A 20,070-nucleotide genomic window follows, 5' to 3' on the forward strand; every position below is an offset into this window, starting at 1 on the left:
AGTGAGCGTCTTATGTCGGCACGGTCTGAACTCGTACTGCTAAATGTGTTGTGCGTTCACACAGATTAACGGTAATTTACTGGTAATGTTACAACTTCTCATAGCGGTAAATTGCCGGAATTTAATATCCCCGTATTTTTGAAAAATTCCTGTTTCCACATGATCTCTTAAAGGTAATTTACCAGAAGAGACTGCATGTGTGAAAGGGGCTTTTGTTGTTTGAGGCTGTAGTTGTTTCTGTTGTTTTGAGTCTGTCTGTCTGCTGCACATCAAACTGCTCTCATTATACAGGATGTACAGTGGTATAGTTCAGAGCGGATGGTGTGTTTGTGTCTGAGCTCATGCAGGACTTCAGTTCACAGATAATGAGCTTCATCAGCAGATCTCAGATCAGTGCTGTACGTGACTCCTGTGCTGTATGTGAGCCTTCGAGTGAGCATCAGACTGAACTAGGGCTGGGCGATAATTCGATAACGATAATTATCACGATATAGTTTTCGATAAAACGACAATGACAGTTCGATAAGCACTCAATGTTTACACACTATGCGTAACGCTGCGCAGGCATTTTGCAGCCTGCACTTCCGGATGCCGCACGCAGTATTTGGTTTACAGCCGCAGGGCTCTACACTGCGACCGTTTCACTGACATTTGAGACTGACCGGCATATTTGCGTTTGCGCTCAGCGGAGCTTCAAAGGTTTCTACGTGCTTTTGCAACATTGAGTAATGTATCACAAACATATCTCACCAATCCTTTCATAAATAAAGTGTAGAGAGAGTGTATATAAGAGACTGACTGTGCAGTAAAGAGAGCGTCGTTGTTAATAGTAGAGCTTTGTGATATCGCAAACGCAAACTAAGATGAGTGACAGCTTTTCATCATTTTTAAGGGAGTTTGTAAATGAGGTACTGATTTAATACAGCAGCTAAATAAACAAGAAGTTATTATTAAGTGACCTACATTGTCTGACTATAACACTATGGCTGATTCTGCTCTATTTCATCGTCAAAAGTAATCTGAAACAAGTCACAGCTGAGCCGCTGCGCATCTCCACTCAAACACAGCGGTGTTTCGTTTAGGAATGAAATCTAGTGAAATGATTCAATTTCCCAATCAAACAGAGAGTCACTTGCTTTATTCCCGAATGAACCATCCGTTCGAACAATCATATGAATGATACGATTCAGTAATTAAATCAGTGTCTTGCTGCCACCTGCTGGCAGATCTGGTCAGTTATTTAAATCATGTATATTTCTGTATTCAAAATTTTATATCTAAAACATTAATCTCAACATGAATTTATGATTTTTATTGCACTCATGTCACCTCTGAGCCTCATAAACGTATGAAAAGGTAAAAACAAAGATTAAAAACAAAACAAAATTCCCCTGTAAATCACCTCAAATATGACCTCGTAATAGGAAGGCTAATTTTTTATCAGAGTTTTGATTGTTTCGAATGACTGTACTCCTACATTTTTTAATTTAGGAGCACAAGTGCTCCTAGCAAGAAAAGTAAGCGTAGAGCCCTGAGCCATTATTTTTTTATTTATATTGTCAGACAGCTAAAACATTTTACAAAATGTGTTAAATCAGCCGCACAAATGGATTGGCAAGCTGAAAAAACTTGTCTATTCTTATTTTTGTTGAATGATAAATATACTTAAAAATCACTTTAACTGGATTTGCATTTACAGTCAAAGCCATGTTACAAGTGTTGTATCTTATTACAGTTCTTATTTTTTTTATATAAAAACCTTTAATATATTCTATTAATATGAATAATATTGTATTCTGTTGATGTTGATTTTACTAGTAATATTCTAATCTGTATTCCACCTCAATTGATCATTGTTTGGAAAGTATTTGTCATGTTCTGACAAACCATTTAATTTTCTTTCATTCAGGAGTAAAAATCTGCCTTTAAAATTGATAGATATAAAGATTTGATATTTATCGTGATAATTATCGGTATCGACTGATATTAATTTTATTTTTTATTTTTTGCCATATCGCCCAGCCCTAGACTGAACTATGAGTGTTTGTTCAGTGATGGTCCTGTAGATGAGGTGTGTGTGCTGCGTTCCTCTCGTAGCAGCTGCTGAGATAATGACTGACCCCAGCGTGTAGCTGCACGTCTGTGTGAGTGAGAGTGTGTACCCGCTATTCCCTACATTAGAAGAACCAAATGTCCCACAAGTCTAGTAATATTGGCCCCCGTGTGGTTCGTCATGGAGTCCGGATGTCAGCCCCGCTGTAACTGGAGCGCTCAGCCAAGCTCAGGTCCGCTTGTGCTAGATGGTGCTACATTCCCTCCAATGAAAGCAAAAGCAATTGAAGATCTGGCAAACTATCCAACGTGTTTTTGCAACGTTGAGCGAATTTAGCCAATCACAGACATATCTGTTGATTTCCAACAATTAGAAACAGTTTGTCAGAACTCACTCCGGAACGTTTTTTATTAAGTGGCGTTTGGCGAGCTTGTGAAACATCTTATGACTAAGTGCAGACGCGATGTAAATAAAAGATTGATTGTGTCGTTTAGAGAGCTTTATTGATTATAACAGAACTTTGTGAGATCTCTATGAACTAAGACTAGTGACCTTGTCCAACAGATGATCAGAATTCTCGGCCTGGGTCCGACCCGAGCCCGTCTTTTTCCCCCTTTTCCCAAAACTACTTACACTACTGTTTCAGCTGTTAAAATAGTTCACTTTTGTATGCAATGGCAAAGTGGTTATATTTAGTTTCGTTTTTTATTGTTAATTTAGAAAAACGTTTGGAGCATTTTTTATTCATTAAAGTGCTCCTATTATGCTTTTTCAAAAGTAACCTTTCATGCGGTGTGTCATGTAGCTGTATGTGAACATAGACCTGCAAAGTTGTGAAGCCAAAAGTGCACGATAAATAAAGTTATTGTCTATCAAAAAAAGAGTCGGCTCACTATAGCTTAAATAAGTTGTTAGGAATTCGAATCTTTCGAATCTTTTTCTGTTAGACACTGTGTCCTTTTTTTTTTTTTTTTTTTATCGATCAGCCACTTCAACCATTTCATCATCAGACTCCGGCTTGAATTGGTAAGGTACAATCTATACCATCTGTTCTGTGTATTCTCTCAAGTCTCCAGGTCTGTCATTCAGTTATGGCAATAAGCTTTTCGTTTCCGACACACTGTGTACGCAGTAGCCCAATCATGCAGGACTGCACCGTCTGACCAATCACAGCAGTGAGGCTCACGAAAAGGAGGGGTTTATTCTTCGAACTGCTTCACATTTACGAATCATTTAGAAATGAAGTCAAATTAAATCTATTTTTGGAGAAAACTAAAGTGTTTTTTTGACCTTGCAGCCATGTAAACCTGTTTTAGAAGATTCATAAAACAATATTAATAACCTTTAAACTAGCGTAATAGGAGCACTTTTTTATACTTTTTTTTTTTTTTTTTTTTAATGAACAGAGCCCAGCGGAAGACTGATCATAGTCTGTTTGACCAGTTTGCCTTCTCAAATCATCTTGCCTAAAATAAAATCTATAGATATAAAACAGTTCAAGTATGAAACAATGTTAGTTTAACACTAAACTAGGGCTGCAACTAACGACTATTTTAATAGTCGACTAGTCACCGACTATTGAAACGATTAGTCGACTAATCGGATAATTATTAAATTTTTCTCAAATTTAGCATGAGATTGCTTTAATTATGTGGAAAATCATAGTAAACACAAGAAAGAAGGGGGTACTTCAATAAAAAATGCATATTTTGCTGCTGATAGGCCAATTCATACTAAAAGTAAATAAAAATGCCCTGTCTAAAACCAATTAGGCACAGTGCTCGGTCAGTACAGACATAAATGCATAAATTAAGAAACTCTATAATTTTTTTAATGGACAGGCACATTTGTTTTATAAGAAAAAATAAATTAAAATCAAGTAAACATTTTCTTCCTGTAAACCATCAGCAGCAATAAAACAGTAAACAAAAATGTATATCCAAAACAAAACGTATTGGCTTCCATGTTATTTAAATCTTACCGAGGCCAGCCAAACTCCGTTTCATTCAACTGTCCGACGTGCTTTCTCTTTAAATGTTCGTGCATCACAGAGGTGCTGCCGTGATGCGCAAGGACTGCTTTACAAACCATGCAGGTAATATTTTAATTCGCCGTAGCAGGCTAAAATGCTCCCAAACTTTACTCCTGTTTCATACATACTCAGTCTGCAGTGCGTCTACAGTCCGTGTGCGTTACGTATGCGGTGCAGAAGAAGCACAGACTCGTTTTGCTTTCACACAGAACGCGTTTGCAGTCCGTACATTGTGAACGTTCTAATCCGTTAACATGGGTGTGGAAAAAAAAAAAAACGCACTGCAGACGGAGTATGTGTGAAACGGGCGTGTTTTGGTACGCGCAGCTGCTGCGTTGGACGCCGCCATTTCTGTATGTTATCGCTCAGCATAGAAGCTGCGTATGTGCGACTCTCGGCAGAAAGATGCCTCACTCGGTTGTCTGGCGACAACATCGACAATGAAATTCATTGTCGACTATTTCTATTATCGATTTTTGTCGACAACGTCGACGAATCGTTGCAGCCCTACACTAAACCTAGGTAAATGTGTGCTATTAGGCGCATATCCAATGGTTTGTGCAGAGAGTGGAAGCTAAAGCCGCTTTTCAGGACAATGTAGGCTCCAACACAATCACTTGCATTTTTTTTTTTCAGTGGAAGCAATTTTAAATTGTATTTGTGTGCACACAACAAAACGTTACAAACAGTGCTTTTATAAAATAAAGAAAACAAACATTAAGTGTTTTCTGCCGTCTCATTCTTGAACAGAAGCACGTCACAAAAATGAACCAAAACTCACACACATACTAAATATGTCTATAGAAAGCTGTAAATTATTACTTAATTAAATGAATTGAAAACAAAAACTGTTTTATTATGTAATCTGTAAAGATGCATTTCTCTCTAAAGGCATGTCCAAAAAGGAGGTTGCGAGTCAGGATCTTTGAATCCACTAGTTTATTAATAAATAATTCAAATATGTCCTTACTCTTTCCCCCCGACACATTCATTGTTATTTATTTTTGCCGGTGCTTTGTGGTAAGTTTCAGTCTATTACGTGTGCTTGAACGCGGATCTCTTCCAGCTGCGCTGAAGGACACTAAACGCCACTTGAGCCGGCCTCGAAAGTGAAGTCTCATGTTGTTTCCACCACTGCAGCATTTGTTTTTCTTCACCGTAATTGATGGATGTCTAAAATATAAAAATAAAACAGACCCGATGCCCAGCCCTCGTCTGAACTATGACATGAAAATTGGCCCGAAGCCTCTATTTGACTGCTTTGATGTGCTGCAATACTGTAGGGCATTGTTTTATGAAGTAAAAAGATTTCTTTTTTTTCTTTTTTTTCTTGGCCTCTCTGACTCCAGAGTCAAATGTCGCCAGTCCATTTTGTCCTTGTGGCGACATTTTTTGGTCTCCATAAGGAAACAAGCTTATAAATCAGACAGAATGAAGTGTTTTGTTAATCTAGGAATGACTATAGTTTTGTGTGAGGGGTGTCAAACTCAGTTCCAACGCTGCTCCAACACACATACTATGCAGTTTTCAGTTAAGCCTGAAGGATTGATTAGTTGAATCAGGTGTGTTTAATTAGAGTTGCATCTAAACTCTGCAGGGCTGCGGCCCTCCATGACTGGAGTTTGACACCCCTGGTTTAGGGGATAGAAAACACAGTTTGTACAGTAGAAACACCATTAGGCTTATGGATGTGATCTGCTCGTGCACCGGGATGATCATGGTGTTGTTCTTCAGATTGAGTGTGTGAATGCGGTGGTGTTGCCATGGAAACACATGTGATTGGCACACAGCTGCAGCGCACAAGTGGCTCTTGTCCTGTGTGTGTGTGTGTGTGAGAGAGAGTGTGTGTGTGTGTGTGTGGACTGATAATGAGTGTCTCACACACGTGTGAACGTGAGCTCTCACACTGATTAGGGCTGTTCTTAAGCACTGATCAGACTATTATTAGTTAATCTAGCAGCAGCACTGACGGGACGGTTACAGGAGTTTCTCCTCCAGAGACTCAAACTAATGCTCAAGCAGCTAGTGCTGAATCTTCAATACTGTCAGTCCACAAACACACTGATCTGTGATGCAGCCTGGAATCACTATCACAGCATGTCCATTCATTTAGACCTGAAGAGCCCTGATCGAGCCTGGTTTCTTCATTTCTGTCTGGGTTCCTTCCCACTGTTTAGTATAGGGTTAAAAGACACTAAATATTTAGTAATAATATGGATTTAATGTCACTGACAGGGCTCTACAGTGTGTTTGCGCTGAGGGGAACGTCAAAGGTTTCTAGGTGTTTTTGCAACATTGAGTAATGCATCACAGACGTATCTCACAAATGCTTTCATAAGCAAAGTGTAGAGAGAGTGTAAATAGGAGATTGATTGTGCAGTGGAGAGAGCTTAATGCAGTATATGTAGCAAGTTTTTTTTAAATTATATAGTAAATAAAAAGAAAACAGAAAAGAAATTTGTTAATTGTATAATAAATAAAAAAAAGATAGAATAGAGATTTTTTTTTAGAATGAAAATAGAATAGAGAGGGCTAGAGTTGGAGGGTCAAATAAAGATGGAGGAGTTGTGTTTTTAGCCGATTCTTGAAGATGGCTAAGGACTCCGCTGTTGGGATTGAGTTGGGCAGGTCATTCCACCAGAAGGGTACATTTACTGTAAAAGTCCCTGAAAGTGATTTTGTGCTCTTTGGGATGCCACAATAATGTGATGTTGACTTGCAGAACACAAGCTTCTAGAGGCACATAAGTCTGAAGAAATGAATTTAGGTAAAGGGATGCAGAGCCAGTGGTGGTTTTGTAGGCAAACATCAATGCCTTGAATTTTATGCGAGCAGCTATTGGTAGCCAGTGCTAATTGATGAAGAGAGGTGTGACCTGCGTTCTTTTCGGCTCATTAAAAATGAATCTTGCAGCTGCATTATGGATCAATTGATGAGGTTTGATAGAACTGGCTGGACACAACAAGAGAATGAGATACGAGTGTGAACCACGTTCTGAAAGAAAGGGCCTGATCTTCCTGATGTTGAATAAAGCAAATCTGCAGGACTGGGCAGTTTTAACAATGTGGTGTGAGAAAGTCAGCTGGTCATCAATTACAGCTCCAAGGTTTCTGGCTGTTTTTGAAGGAGCTATGATTGAGAACTGGATGGTGAAATTGTGATGAAACGATGGGTTTGATGGAAACACAAGCAGTTGAAGATGACGGTCCTTCATCCAGCAAGAAATGTCTGTTAGACAAGCTGAGATGGATGCAATGAGAGGTAGAGCTGAGTTTCATCACTATAGCAGTGATATGAAAAGCCATGTTTCTGAATGACAGAACCTAGTGATGCCATGTAGACAGAGAAGAGAAGTGGACCGAGAACTGAGCCCTGAGGTCCTCCAATAGCTAGAACTTTGGATACCGCACCTCTCTCAACTCTTGAACTAGATTGATTTGAATAGTGACAATACTTTCTCCAGTAGAGCTGAAACTGATCTCATGACTGATGACGTTTACAGAGTAACACTTCCTGCGGTGCTGATTGTTGAAATGAGTTTCTGAACTTTCCTGATATCTGACTGCAGGCGTGTGTGAGAATCACAGTCTGACGCTGATCTCAGGACGTGATGATCACCTAGGTTTGCACATGTGAAACACGTGTGTCCTGTGGCGTGTGCAGTGGTTCCTCTCAGGTCCAGGAGGGAAGTGTTAATGTTGGTTTGGTTCCTCAGCTGTAAATCTCCAGCGGTCATCATGTACTTGACTGCACACATGCTCAGGTGTGTGTGTGTGTGTGTGTGTGTGTGTGTGTGTGTGTGTGTGTGTGTGTTAGTTACACCTGTGACTCTGACCCTCTGCTGTGTTTCAGGAAGCACTGCAGCAGCTGGTGGTGATGTCACTTCCTGATGTGCTGGTTCTGGGCAGGACTCCTCTCAGCGGTACGTCTCTCCTCATCCTCACTGCAGACTCACCTGAGGAAAACACAGCTGATATCCCATCTTCAGACACTCTTCATCACTCTTTCACTCAGCTGTGTTACCAACCAAAGTCTATCAGCGTCACTGCTTAGATTTGACAACAGATTTATTAAAAAATCGGAATCATTAAATCCCTTTTGATTTTCGCTGTATACTAAATCCTACCTGTCTCTTAAAGGGATAGTTCACCCAAAAATGAATGAAAATTCTATCATTAATTACTCACCCTCGTGACATTACAAACCCGTAAGACCTTTATTCGTCTTCAGAACACAAATTAAGATATTTTTTAATGAAATCTGAGAGTTAGTTCACCCTGCATGGACAGCAACACAATTGACACGTAAAAGACAGAGAAAGGTTGTGAGAACATCAGTAAAATAGTCCATGTGACATCAGTTTTTGAACTGTGACGTTATGAAGCTATGAGAATACTTTTTGTGCGGAAAGAAAACATAAATAACAACTTCAACTATTTCAACAATTTCTCCTCTTCTGAGTCAGTCTTCACTATGTGTTCAGCAGGGTTCGTACAAGGTGCTTAAAGTGCCTGAATTTGACTTTTTGAAATTTAAGTCCTGAAAGCGCTTGAAAATAGCCAAAACTACCTTTTCATGGAGAATTGCTAATGCAGTGCGTCTGATAAAAAAATACAGCGTCATTTTACCTAGCGTTTGGCAGCGCACATTTATAATCTATGCCAACACAGGAGAATACGTCAACATATTTCTAAATAGTTGTAGATCACAATTTCAAAATAAGTTTAAACCCTTGCTCTGTGGTTGCATGTTGCCAAACATTAGTGACGCTCCGATTGATCGGCCACCGATCATGATTGGCCGATATTGGCTAAAAATGGCTTGATCGGTGAACCCCAAAAGCGAAAAAGCAAATAAGCCGATCACTTGACGTAAATTACTCGCGCGACTTTTCCACACGTGCAGCACGGCGCACAGGTAAACGACAGAAGAGCGGAGCTTAGCAGTGGCAGCATGAGTTCTCCCGTCTGGAAGTTTTTCAAAGTGTCCGATAAAGACTAGTGTTGGGCGATATGCTCAATTTTCATATCGTCTTATCGTCAGCCTGTGAGATCACTGATACTATCGTGCTAATTTATTTAATAATCTCTATGTACTAAATTCCTTATTCGCTTTGTAAGGGTAGTCTTGTTATTGGGCATGTGACGTAGTTGTGCGTGTACAGAGCGCCGACTGTAGTTTTGCCCGAGAAGTTCAAGTTTACTTTCGGTTTCATTCTCTGCTGTCTTCAGGGAGCGGTAAATGTGCGTGCCTGAATGTAAATGAATGTATCTTTCTATACCAGTCATATTACAATAATGTTACCGCTGTATGTCTGATCTTTATCATCAGTTCATGCTGTAGTTCAGTTCATATAGAGTGAGGAGAAACGGTGCGCGTGTAATTCATGTGCGTATGTTTAGCGCCATTTTATCGCATTGTAATTCTAGTTAACGCATACAGATGTTACTGAGGTGAATGTTTATGTTTCCTATATACAGACGGATTCTCATATATCATATTTAATTCAGCCTAAACCACATTTTACTACCTTTATCCTAATGACTGCAATGCTGGATAATATAATCCTTACATCATCTTAAAAAGCAGCTACAAAAAACAAGCAAAGAACATTTACATTATCAAAGAACTTCATCACTAACTAGTGTAGCCTAGTCTAGTGCGAGGTGCACTCCCGTTATAATCAGTTTATCTATCTACACTGTATGATGAATACATCTCTTCCCCATGCGGCGTGTTAAGGAGATGTGGCCACTCTATGCGTGTGTTTATACTGCGGCAACTTTCTGAAGCATCCTAGAACCAACTCTAAAGTTAGGCGCCTTTTTGACGGATAATAATAATAATCGTCTTGCTATCGTCAAAAGCATCAGCAACTGGAGATATCTCTAACTATCGTCGATACATGATACTATCGTCTACAACCCTAATGGTGGTTCTTCAAGATCTGGACTGTAGCCTATTTCTACAGTTTTTTCAATATAGTTAATTTAGAGTTAGTTTCATTTCTACAAAAGGTGCAAACTCTGCTAGATTATAGATCAAAGATTCCCATTCCCCTGCCATTCTGTGATCGGCAGCGATCGGTAATCGGTGATCGGCCCCAAAAATGCTGATCGGAGCATCTCTACCAAATATTAAAATTATCTGCAGGCATTTGCTATAATACACTTAAGTTGCCTATGTTCATATTGTGTCTAGGCATATTACATTGTTGTTTTGTAAAACCATATAATCATTTGGTTTTGATACTTTATTTGAACCTATTTTTACTGTCATTGTTAGTTCATATATAAATATTGATACCCATAGTGTCTGTGAGCGTGATATAGCTCATCATTTTCCAAGTGTATGATACAGCTTTCATTCTTCAGGTCAATCATATATTCATGAAAAAAAAAAATAGCTACGAATAAGAAAAGCGGTAACTTTGCCATAGTATCTGTTCAAATGTTACTGCATGTGCTGCACTTTATTAATATCAGTTTGTTGTATTCGTTTATTTATTAGAATTTGAAAGATAATCATAATATTGTTTGATAAGTGGGATCTCGGATTTTAGTCCTTGCAAACCAAAAAAGTTTTCTTAGGAATTTTATTTTACAGTTTCTGTACAAACCCTGGTTCAGGAATGTACAACAACGCATGCAGATTTGGACAAAACTTTTCCACTCAGAGAGGGTAGAATTCAGGTGTAAGTGTAACTGTGGGCACATGCAGTTCAGCAGAACGTCTGGACAGAAACACGTGTGAAAGCGAGAGTGTCTTACTCTACCGTGAGAGTCGTCCGCCTGATGATGTCACCGTGTGGATCGCATGAGTCCTCAGGTTGCTCACAGGATGTCGTGCACAGGAAGTGTTCATTGTCCGTTTGAGCCTGCATTTCCTGTCAGGAATACACAGTGCACACACAATGAACCTCAGCCATGTGTCACAGCTTCACTGTAGTGTGTTAAAGAGCTCATCATGAGTCAGGGGTCATCTGAATGTGTGTGTGTTTTCAGAGCAAGGACTGGAGGAGATGAGGAAGATCCTGCTGCTGCTGCTGGGCTGTGCTGTACAGGTGACACACACTCACTCACATGGGTCACATGATCAGTGTTTATGACTGCCTGCTCTTCACACACTGCTCTTTCTCTGCGTGCGTGTTTCAGTGCAACAGGAAGGAGGAATACATCGACCGGATCCAGATGCTGGACCTTGACACACAGGCAGCCATCGCTGCTCACATTCAGGAGGTGTGTGTCACATGACATCATGAGCGCAGCCATTGACCCCTGACCTCTGACCCCCTGTGTGTGTGTGTGCAGGTGACCCATAACCAGGAGAACGTGTTTGACCTTCAGTGTGTGGAGGAGAGCGAGTCCATCCCGCACGATAAAGACGCCGTCTTCAGACAGCTGACCTTTAACCTCAAGCGCCTCGTAGACGAAAGAGACCAACATGCTGATGTAACACACACACACACACACACACACACACACACTGCTGTGGTTAATGAATGCACACATTCAACATCATCAACACACAGGCTATTTTATTAAAGCTGGGTTGACAGTATATCCATCCCTCAAATGTAACCGAGTATTGGATATTGGGTAATGGAAACTGGTATATTCTTGAATCACAAGGATCAGTCTGTTTAGTGCTGTTTTGAGTTGATGCTTGAAGAAATATTCACTAAACATTATTAGTTTGCCTCCTACTATCCAATAATCACAATAATCTTTGTTACTTCTGATTTGAAATAAAGTCTCAGCTTTAAAATTTTGTACATTTTCTGACAAAATTCTAACAAAACCGTTAAGGTCAAAAGTTTACACCCCCCTTTCAGAATCTGCAAAATTGTAATTATTTTGCCAAAATAAGAGGGATCGTACAAAATTCATGTTATTGTTTATTTAGTACTGACCTGAGTAAGATATTTCACATAAAAGATGTTTACATATAGTAAGAAAATAATAGTTGAATTTATACAAATGACCCTGTTCAAAAGTTTACACCCCCTTGATTCTTAATACTGAGCTGTGTTTTGTTTGTTTAGTGATAGTTGTTCATGAGTCCCTTGTTTGTCCTGAACAGTTAAACTGTCTGCTGTTCTTCAGCTCCCACAAATTCTTAGGTTTTTCAGCGTTTTTGTGTATTTGACCCCTTTCCAACAATGACTGTATGCTTTGAGATGCATCTTTTCACACTGAGGACAACTGAGGGACTCATATGCAACTATTACAGAAGGTTCAAACACTCACTGATGCTCCAGAAGGAAAAACCACGCATTAAGAGCCAGGGGTGAAAACTTTTGAATTTGAAGACCAGGGTAAATTTAACTTATTTTGTCTTCTGGGAAAAATTTAAGTATCTTCTGTAGCTTCTGAAGGGCAGTACTACATGAAAAAATATATATATTTAGGCAAAATCAGAAAAATTTTCATTCATCTCCATTCTGTACAAAAGTTTTCACCCCCGGTTCTTATTGCATGTATTTTTCTTCTGGAGCATCAGTGAGTGTTTGAACCTTCTGTAATAGTTGCATATGAGTCCCTCAGTTGTCCTCAGTGTGAAAAGATGGATCTCAAAATCATACAGTCATTGTTGGAAAGGGTTCAAATACACAAAAATGCTGGAAAACCTAAGAATTTGTGGGAGCTGAAGAACAGCAGACAGTTTAACTGTTCAGGACAAACAAGGGACTCATGAACAACCATCACTAAACAAAAAAACCCAGCTGTGGATCATTCAGGAAACAACACAGTATTAACAATCAAGGGGATGTCGACTTTTTATAAATTCAACTATTATTTTCTCTTGTGGACTATATGTAAACATATTTCATGTGAGTCAGTACTAAATAAACCAAAACATGCATTTTTTTTATGATCTCTCATTTTGCTAAAATTATTACCATTTTGCATATTCTGAAACTTTTGACCTCAACTCTAAACACAGTTTTGATGCTCTTTAATGTGGCGTGACATCAATTTAGTCAAGATTCTTTTAGCTGTGATAAAAATTGACTAGCACTGTAGCTGAATTATCACCAGATCAATTGATATTGAATCAAAGACTGGAAAACTGCAAGGAGAATCATGACATTGTGTCAGCATTACAGTAGGATACAAAACGAGTTCTTGATGCCCTTTATAACGTAGTGGAGAGTGAAGCAGGATGTTCCCAGATGAGAGACACTCACACACTCTGATATATTCTGCATTAATACCCATGATGCTCTGTGTGTGTTGTGTCATCAGATGATCGTGTCTCTGACTCTGGAGCGGGACTGCGGACACGTGGCCCCGTCGCCCAGCGAGTCTCCCAACATGAGACGCACAGAGAGCGTGCAGCATCTGTCGGTGGAGCTGGCCGACGCCAAAGCCAAGATCAGACGCCTGCGGCAGGAGCTGTGAGTATCTGTCATCCGTCTGATCCTGCTTTTACTGCTCTATCAATAATTCAGCTTCCCCTCTGTCCGGAGACAATAGCGAGCCGGCGGCCGTTAGAGGAAGTGCTGTGGAGCAGGGGAAGTTGCTCTCAGGTGCATCACTGCCCTTTTACTGGAATCCATTTGAGCAGCTCATCTAATGCAGTGTGATTGAGTTCAGCTGTTCGTCTGCTGCTAAAGCTCCTGATATGGATCTGACAGCATTATATACTTTGTGAAGCTAGTTTTTGTTTGTTGTTGTTCTCTCAGACTAACTTTCAGACTCCTGGAGAGCATGAGAAACAGCCACAGTTTATGACTGTAAATGACGTCACAGATGTTATCTTTACTGCTGCGTTGACCTGCTGGTCACTCTTTGACAAAAGCCCTGTTGAATCATTTACATCAAGATACTGTAATAATAAAGCAATGCTGTCTAACACAATCACACAACCGCAGTGAACAATGTTCAACGTTAATCCAGGTGAATGCGGAAGTCATAAAGAGCGTGAATCAGAAAAAGTGCAGTATGTGTCGCAGTGTGGTGATTTGATGATCACTGCTGTAGTGAAGATAAACGCAACTCAGAAAATCCAAGTTTGACTGATTTAATGATTAAATAAACAACTCTTTACATGCACAAGACATTTGTACAGGGAGACTGCAGATATAAACACTGACTGGTTGGGTGATGTTTGCTCACTGAAAGTGCAGAAATCATGTTTAGAAGAAAAGTTGTGATTTTTCTCATAATGTGAGAAAGTCTAAACCACTTATGTGGGACGGACAGCGGTTCTTTAGTGAAAAGTGATGTTAAAAATGTATAAGTGTGGCACAGGTATATTTGTAGCAGTAGCCAAAAATACATTGTATGGGTCAAAATGATCAATGTTTCTTTTATGCCAAAAAATCATTAGGATATTAAGTAAAGATCATGTTTCATGAAGATATTTTGTAAATTTCCTACTGTAAATATATCAAAACTTAATTTTTGATTAGTAATATGCATTGCTAAGAACTTCATTTGGACAACTTTAAAGGCTATTTTCTCAATATTTAGATTTTTTGCACCCTCAGATTGCAGATTTTCAAATAGTTGGATCTCAGCCAAATATCGTCCTATCCTAACAAACCATACATCGACGGAAGCTTATTTATGTGTAAATACGTAATCAGTTTTAAAAAATGACCCTTATGAGTGGTTTTGTGGTCCAGGGTCGCAAATGAATGAATTTGTGTCTCAAAGGAGTCATTTCAGTAAGAGGAGGAGAGAGATATTTATGAGCATTAAAACACGTGTGTGCTGCAGTGGCTGTATTAGAAGCCCTCTGTCTCATATGCGGCCCGTTCAGGATGAATCTGCAGATCTTGAATGAGGCCATGGCTCTTTACCTGGCTTCTGTTCTCACATCTTTCACTGCAGGGTAAAGGAGGACAGTCTATTTTAATCAGTGTGCCATAAAAGAATCGCACAGTTCCACTTCCAGTTCCCCAATGATCACGATGGAGATTCATTTATTTGCTGCGCAGTTTATCAAACGCAGTCACAGCTCTCCTCTGGTCTCCAGTAAAGTTTATTAGTAGATGTTTTCCCGTCCAAAGTGTCTTACGGTATCAGGATTATCACAGCTTCAGCTGCTGGAGTGACGTCAGCGGCACCTTACTGAAGCTCAGGAGACGCCTGACGAATTAACCTCACACTCACAGCGGCCCAGATCATTAACCTGAGCTCCACGTTCCCCGCTTCTGCAGACTAACACTGCTTTGATGGCTCTGTGTTTTAGAGAGGAGAAGACTGAACAGCTGATGGACTGCAGACAGGAGCTGGAGCACATGGAGACGGAAGTCAAGAGACTGCAGCAGGAAGTGAGGCGTCTTTATATCACCACCACTGACTGAAAAACACACTGCTTAATTGCAATCCTTAATGTGTAATGATTACTGTAATTCCTTTAACTGCTTACACGCCGCAGCTTTACACAGCCAGTAATAGCTCAGATGATCATCACACGTGTGTTTAGATGCTGCTGTAAAATAAACATAAAATAAATATGTTAAATAATGGTAAATAACCCCTCAAACAGCAGTCCAGCTCTTAAAGAGATAGTTCACCCCAAGATGACGATTGTCATCATTTTGTGGAATATAAGAAGAGAAATGAGGCTTTATGCTGCTTTTCCATACAGTGGAAGAATACAGCAGCGCTTCCTAAGCATGTTCCCAGAGTCCGTATGAATAGCTATATCTGCAGAAGTTTTGGATTTGATGTTGGTAAATCACAGAGTACCATATTTCTGCATATCATAAATCAAATTGGATTGGACTGTCTAAATAATGCCAGAATGTGTTTCATGTGTATCTATTCCAAAAGCAGGTTTACAATACACAAGTGTAATAAGACACGTTTCAAGAAGTGTAAACGTCATATTTGCTGTTGTGTGTGTTTGTCAGAACCTGCAGTTGATGTGTGACGCGCGTTCGCTGCGGGCGTATCGTGACGAGCTGGACGCGCTCAGAGAGAAGGCCGTCAGAGTGGACAAACTGGAGAGTGAAGTGATGCGCTACAAAGAGAAACTACATGACATTGAGTTCTACAGGACCAGAGTGGAGGTGCGTGACTATATGTGTTCACCAGGGAATGCTGGGAATGATGTTGCAGTTATTGATTGGATGTGTTTACTAGTGAATGCAGTGACGTTGTTGATTGTGTTTGAATTCTTGAGGGAATTTATTTACATTTAATGAATGTTTGTTTTCATGAGGGAATGCCACAGCAGGTATTGATTTTGATTGTTCACAAGGGAATGTTGGGAATGTCATGGCATTTATTAATTATGTTTTCACAAAGGAATGCTGGGAATTCCATGGCATTTATTGAATGTTTGTTTTCATGAGGGAATGCCACAGCAGGTATTGATTGTGATTGTTCATAGGGGAAAGTTGGCAATGCCATGGCATTTATTAATTAATCACGAAGGAATTCTGGGAATTCCATGGTGGTTGATGATTGTGCGTGTTCAATAGGGAATTCTGGAAATGTCATGGCATTCATTGTGTTTTTATTTAGGAATGCTGGGAATGCCACAGTGGTTACTGATTGTGGCATTTATTGATTGATTGTGTGTTTTCACAAGGAAGTGCTGGGAATGACATGGTAGTTTTTGGATGGTGCGTTTTTACAAGGGAAATTCGGAATACCATGATGGTTGTTGATTGTGTGTATAGTTATGAGGGAATGCTGGGAATGCCATGGCAGCTATTGATTGTGTGTGTTCACGAGGGAATGCTGGGAATGCCACGATGGTTACTGTGTGTGTGTGTGTGTGTGTGTGTGTGTGTGTGTGTGTGTGTGTGTGTGTGTGTGTGTGTGTGTTCACGGGGGAATTCTGGGAATTCCATGGTGGTTGATGATTGTGCGTGTTCAATTGGGAATTCTGGAAATGCCATGGCATTCATTGTGTTTTTATTTAGGAATGCTGGGAATGCCACAGTGGTTACTGATTGTGTGTGTTCAATAGGGAATGCTGGTAATGCCATGGCATTTATTGATTGATTGTGTGTTGCACAAGGAAGTGCTGGGAATGACATGGTGGTTATTGATGGTGTGTTTTTGCAAGGGAAAATTGGGAATACCATGGCGGTTGTTGATTGTGTGTGTTCACAACGGAATGCTGGGAATGCCATGGCAGTTATTAATTGTGTTTTCTTGAAGGAAGGCCGGGAATGCCATGGCAGTTATTGATTGAGTGTGTTTTCACAAGGGAATGCTGGGAATGTCATGGCATTTATTAACTTTGTTTTCATGAAGGAATGCTGGGAATTCCATGATGGTTGTTGATTGTGTGTGTATTTATGAGGGAATGCTGGGAATGCCATGGCGGCTATTGATTGTGTTCATGAGGGAATGCTGAGAATTCAATGGTGGTTGTTGATTGTGTTCACGAGAGATTGCTGGGAATGCCACAGCGGGTATTGATTGTGATTGTTCACAAGGGAACTCTGGGAATGCCACGGAGGTTATTGATTGTGTATGTTTGAAGGAATTCTGGGAATTCCATGGCAGTTGATGATTGTGCGTGTTCAATAGGGAATACTGGAAATGTCATTGCATTCATTATGTTTTCATGAAGGAATGCTGGGAATGCCAGGGTGGCTAATGATTGTGTGTGTTCACAAGGGAATGCTGGGAATGCCATGACATTTATCGATTGTGTTTTCATGAGGGAATCCTGAGAATTCTATGGTGGTTGTTAATTGTGTGTTTTCACGAGGGAATGTGGGTAATTCTGTGGTGGCTATTGTGTGTGTGTGTGTGTGTGTGTGTGTGTGTGTTCAAGAGGGAATGCTGGTATAGTGGTTGTTGACTGTGTGCATTCACAACGGAATGCTGGGAATGCCATGACAAATTTTTGATTTATATTAATTGTATTTACAAGGAAATGCTGGGGTTTTAATAGTGGTTATTGATTACATGTGTTCATGTAGGAGTTGAAGGAGGACAATCAGGTTCTGCTGGAGACCAAGAGCATGCTGGAGGATCAGCTGGAGTCATTCAGAGCTCGATCTGATAAACATCATGAGCTGGAGAAGGAGAATCTGCAGCTTAAAAACAAGATCCATGACATGGAGATGGTGAGAGAACACGGAGCGGTCAAATGTTTAGTCCATTAATGCAGAACTACAGAGCACCTCATTCGTTTCCTCTCACTAATCTGTTCTGTCTAATGATAAAGGCAAACATTATAAATCTCAATCATATGCCACTGGCATTCTGCACATATCCACGTCTGTGATTTTAAAGTTTCTAAATACTGAATAAAGATTTAATTCCATAATCCTCACAAACGTCCAGTGGTTAGATCTGCTGAAGTGTAGGTTTCTGCTGTCACACAAAAGAGCAATTTTAAATCTCAGATATCAATGATATAATCAGAGCACACTGTATAGTTAGACCTGATCTTTAAACAAAGCACAATTCTCAGTGCTTACCAGAGTATGATTGTGCTTACAGTGTTTATTTCCATTTTCATCTATGTCGTCGTCTTGTGATTTAGTTTAAGTTCAAGCTTTTTTTTTTCCAAATTGACTACTTCTTAGTTCAAATTATTTTATGTATAAAACAAAGTATATTGTTTTTCTTTATTCGCCAAGGTGTATGCAGACACAAGGAATTTCTTGTGTTTTTTTAAGGTGCTCTTGGTTCATACATGCATACACATGTGACATGAGAACAGAAAACATGTAAATAGTGAGACATACAGATATTTACTCTATTTTAAGCGATGTGCATGTGTTACTTGCTGTACTCAGATTAAATTGTATGATGGACAGATTGGGGGATGCTGACAGATGTTGCTGTGTTTCAGGAGCGAGACATGGACAGGAAGCGCATGGAGGAGCTGCTGGAGGAGAACCTAACACTAGAGATGGCCCAGAAACAGAGCATGGACGAGTCTCTTCATCTGGGCTGGGAACTGGAGCAGCTCTCCAAAACCACACCTGAGCTCACTGAAGGTACGCTAAAGCCCACGCTCAGCCCGCAGATGGGTGAATGTGGGGCGTATTTACTGGTAAATCCCAGATTATGATGCTTTGCCAAGATGGTTAACTGACCCAAATTCAGGATGTTTTCTAAACGAGCACGACTTACTGTGCGTGACCGGTGTCTGTGGACTGAAAGTGTGACTCTGAGACGTGTTGTGTGTTGGCGAACGCAGTGCCGCACAAGTCTCTGGGTCACGAGGTGAACGACCTGACGTCCAGTCAGCTGCTGAAGCTGGAGAAGGAGAATCAGATGCTGCTGAAGAGCGTGGAGGAGCTGAAGGTGTCCAGCGAGAGCGGCACACGCCTCCGACTGGAGAAAGACAACCAGAAACTCAGCCAGCAGGTCAGAGTCCATACACTGCTCAACATCAGATGTTTTTTCTTGAGACTTGATTTAATGAATGAGGAGTCAATTGGATGATAATAAGCATTACATTGTGATGAAAGAATATGAAGACAAACACGTTTCTTCTTTAGAATAATGTGCGCTGATGAATCATTCACAAAAGGCCAGGAACTAGGCCTGTCGTGATTATTAACCATCTGATCGTGGTCATTTCATCTAATCTAACAGTTATTGCTCTCCTTTAACAACAACAAAAAAGGCAAACCATTCATATAGGCCACGTACACACCAAGTTCTAGAGTTCACAACAGCATGTAAATGCGGGAGTGAAAGGCCCTAAAAGTCTCCAAACTGAGATGATTGACAGCTTAGAACGTTTTGCCGTTTCGCCTGTTTAGTATCTGTTATTGTGACAAAACGCTCGTTATTTTCAACAGTTTAACCAAAGAAGAGTTGATGGAGGCATTGTGTTTTGTTTATGCTTGTTCGGGCTGCTTTACTCATAATATCAACAAAACATTACAAACAGAGCTTTTATAAAATAAAGAAAACAAACATGACGCGCTTTCAGGCGTCTCGTTCTTGAACACGAGCGCTTCTCAAAAATGAACCGAAACTCGGCGAATACATGCCTCACAGATGTGATAAATATATCTATACAGTCAAGCCCAAAATTT

The 20,070-nt window shown here is 40.1% G+C and overlaps 1 protein-coding gene across 2 annotated transcripts in view; it reads left to right on the forward strand.

The window, feature by feature from the left end:
* ccdc88ab (coiled-coil domain containing 88Ab) overlaps positions 1-20,070 on the forward strand; it is a 78,876-nt gene that overhangs the window by 15,156 nt on the left and 43,650 nt on the right. For both annotated transcript variants that reach the window (XM_073834346.1, XM_073834348.1), the window contains exons 4-13: positions 7,938-8,007; positions 11,090-11,148; positions 11,240-11,323; positions 11,396-11,536; positions 13,334-13,485; positions 15,288-15,369; positions 15,955-16,113; positions 17,989-18,135; positions 18,870-19,017; positions 19,221-19,390. In XM_073834346.1, coding sequence (XP_073690447.1) covers positions 7,938-8,007; positions 11,090-11,148; positions 11,240-11,323; positions 11,396-11,536; positions 13,334-13,485; positions 15,288-15,369; positions 15,955-16,113; positions 17,989-18,135; positions 18,870-19,017; positions 19,221-19,390 — 1,212 coding nt within the window. The remainder of the gene's footprint in view (positions 1-7,937; positions 8,008-11,089; positions 11,149-11,239; positions 11,324-11,395; positions 11,537-13,333; positions 13,486-15,287; positions 15,370-15,954; positions 16,114-17,988; positions 18,136-18,869; positions 19,018-19,220; positions 19,391-20,070) is intronic.

The sequence above is a fragment of the Garra rufa genome, chromosome 2 (genome assembly GCF_049309525.1).
Source record: "Garra rufa chromosome 2, GarRuf1.0, whole genome shotgun sequence".
Classification (NCBI taxonomy): domain Eukaryota; kingdom Metazoa; phylum Chordata; class Actinopteri; order Cypriniformes; family Cyprinidae; genus Garra; species Garra rufa.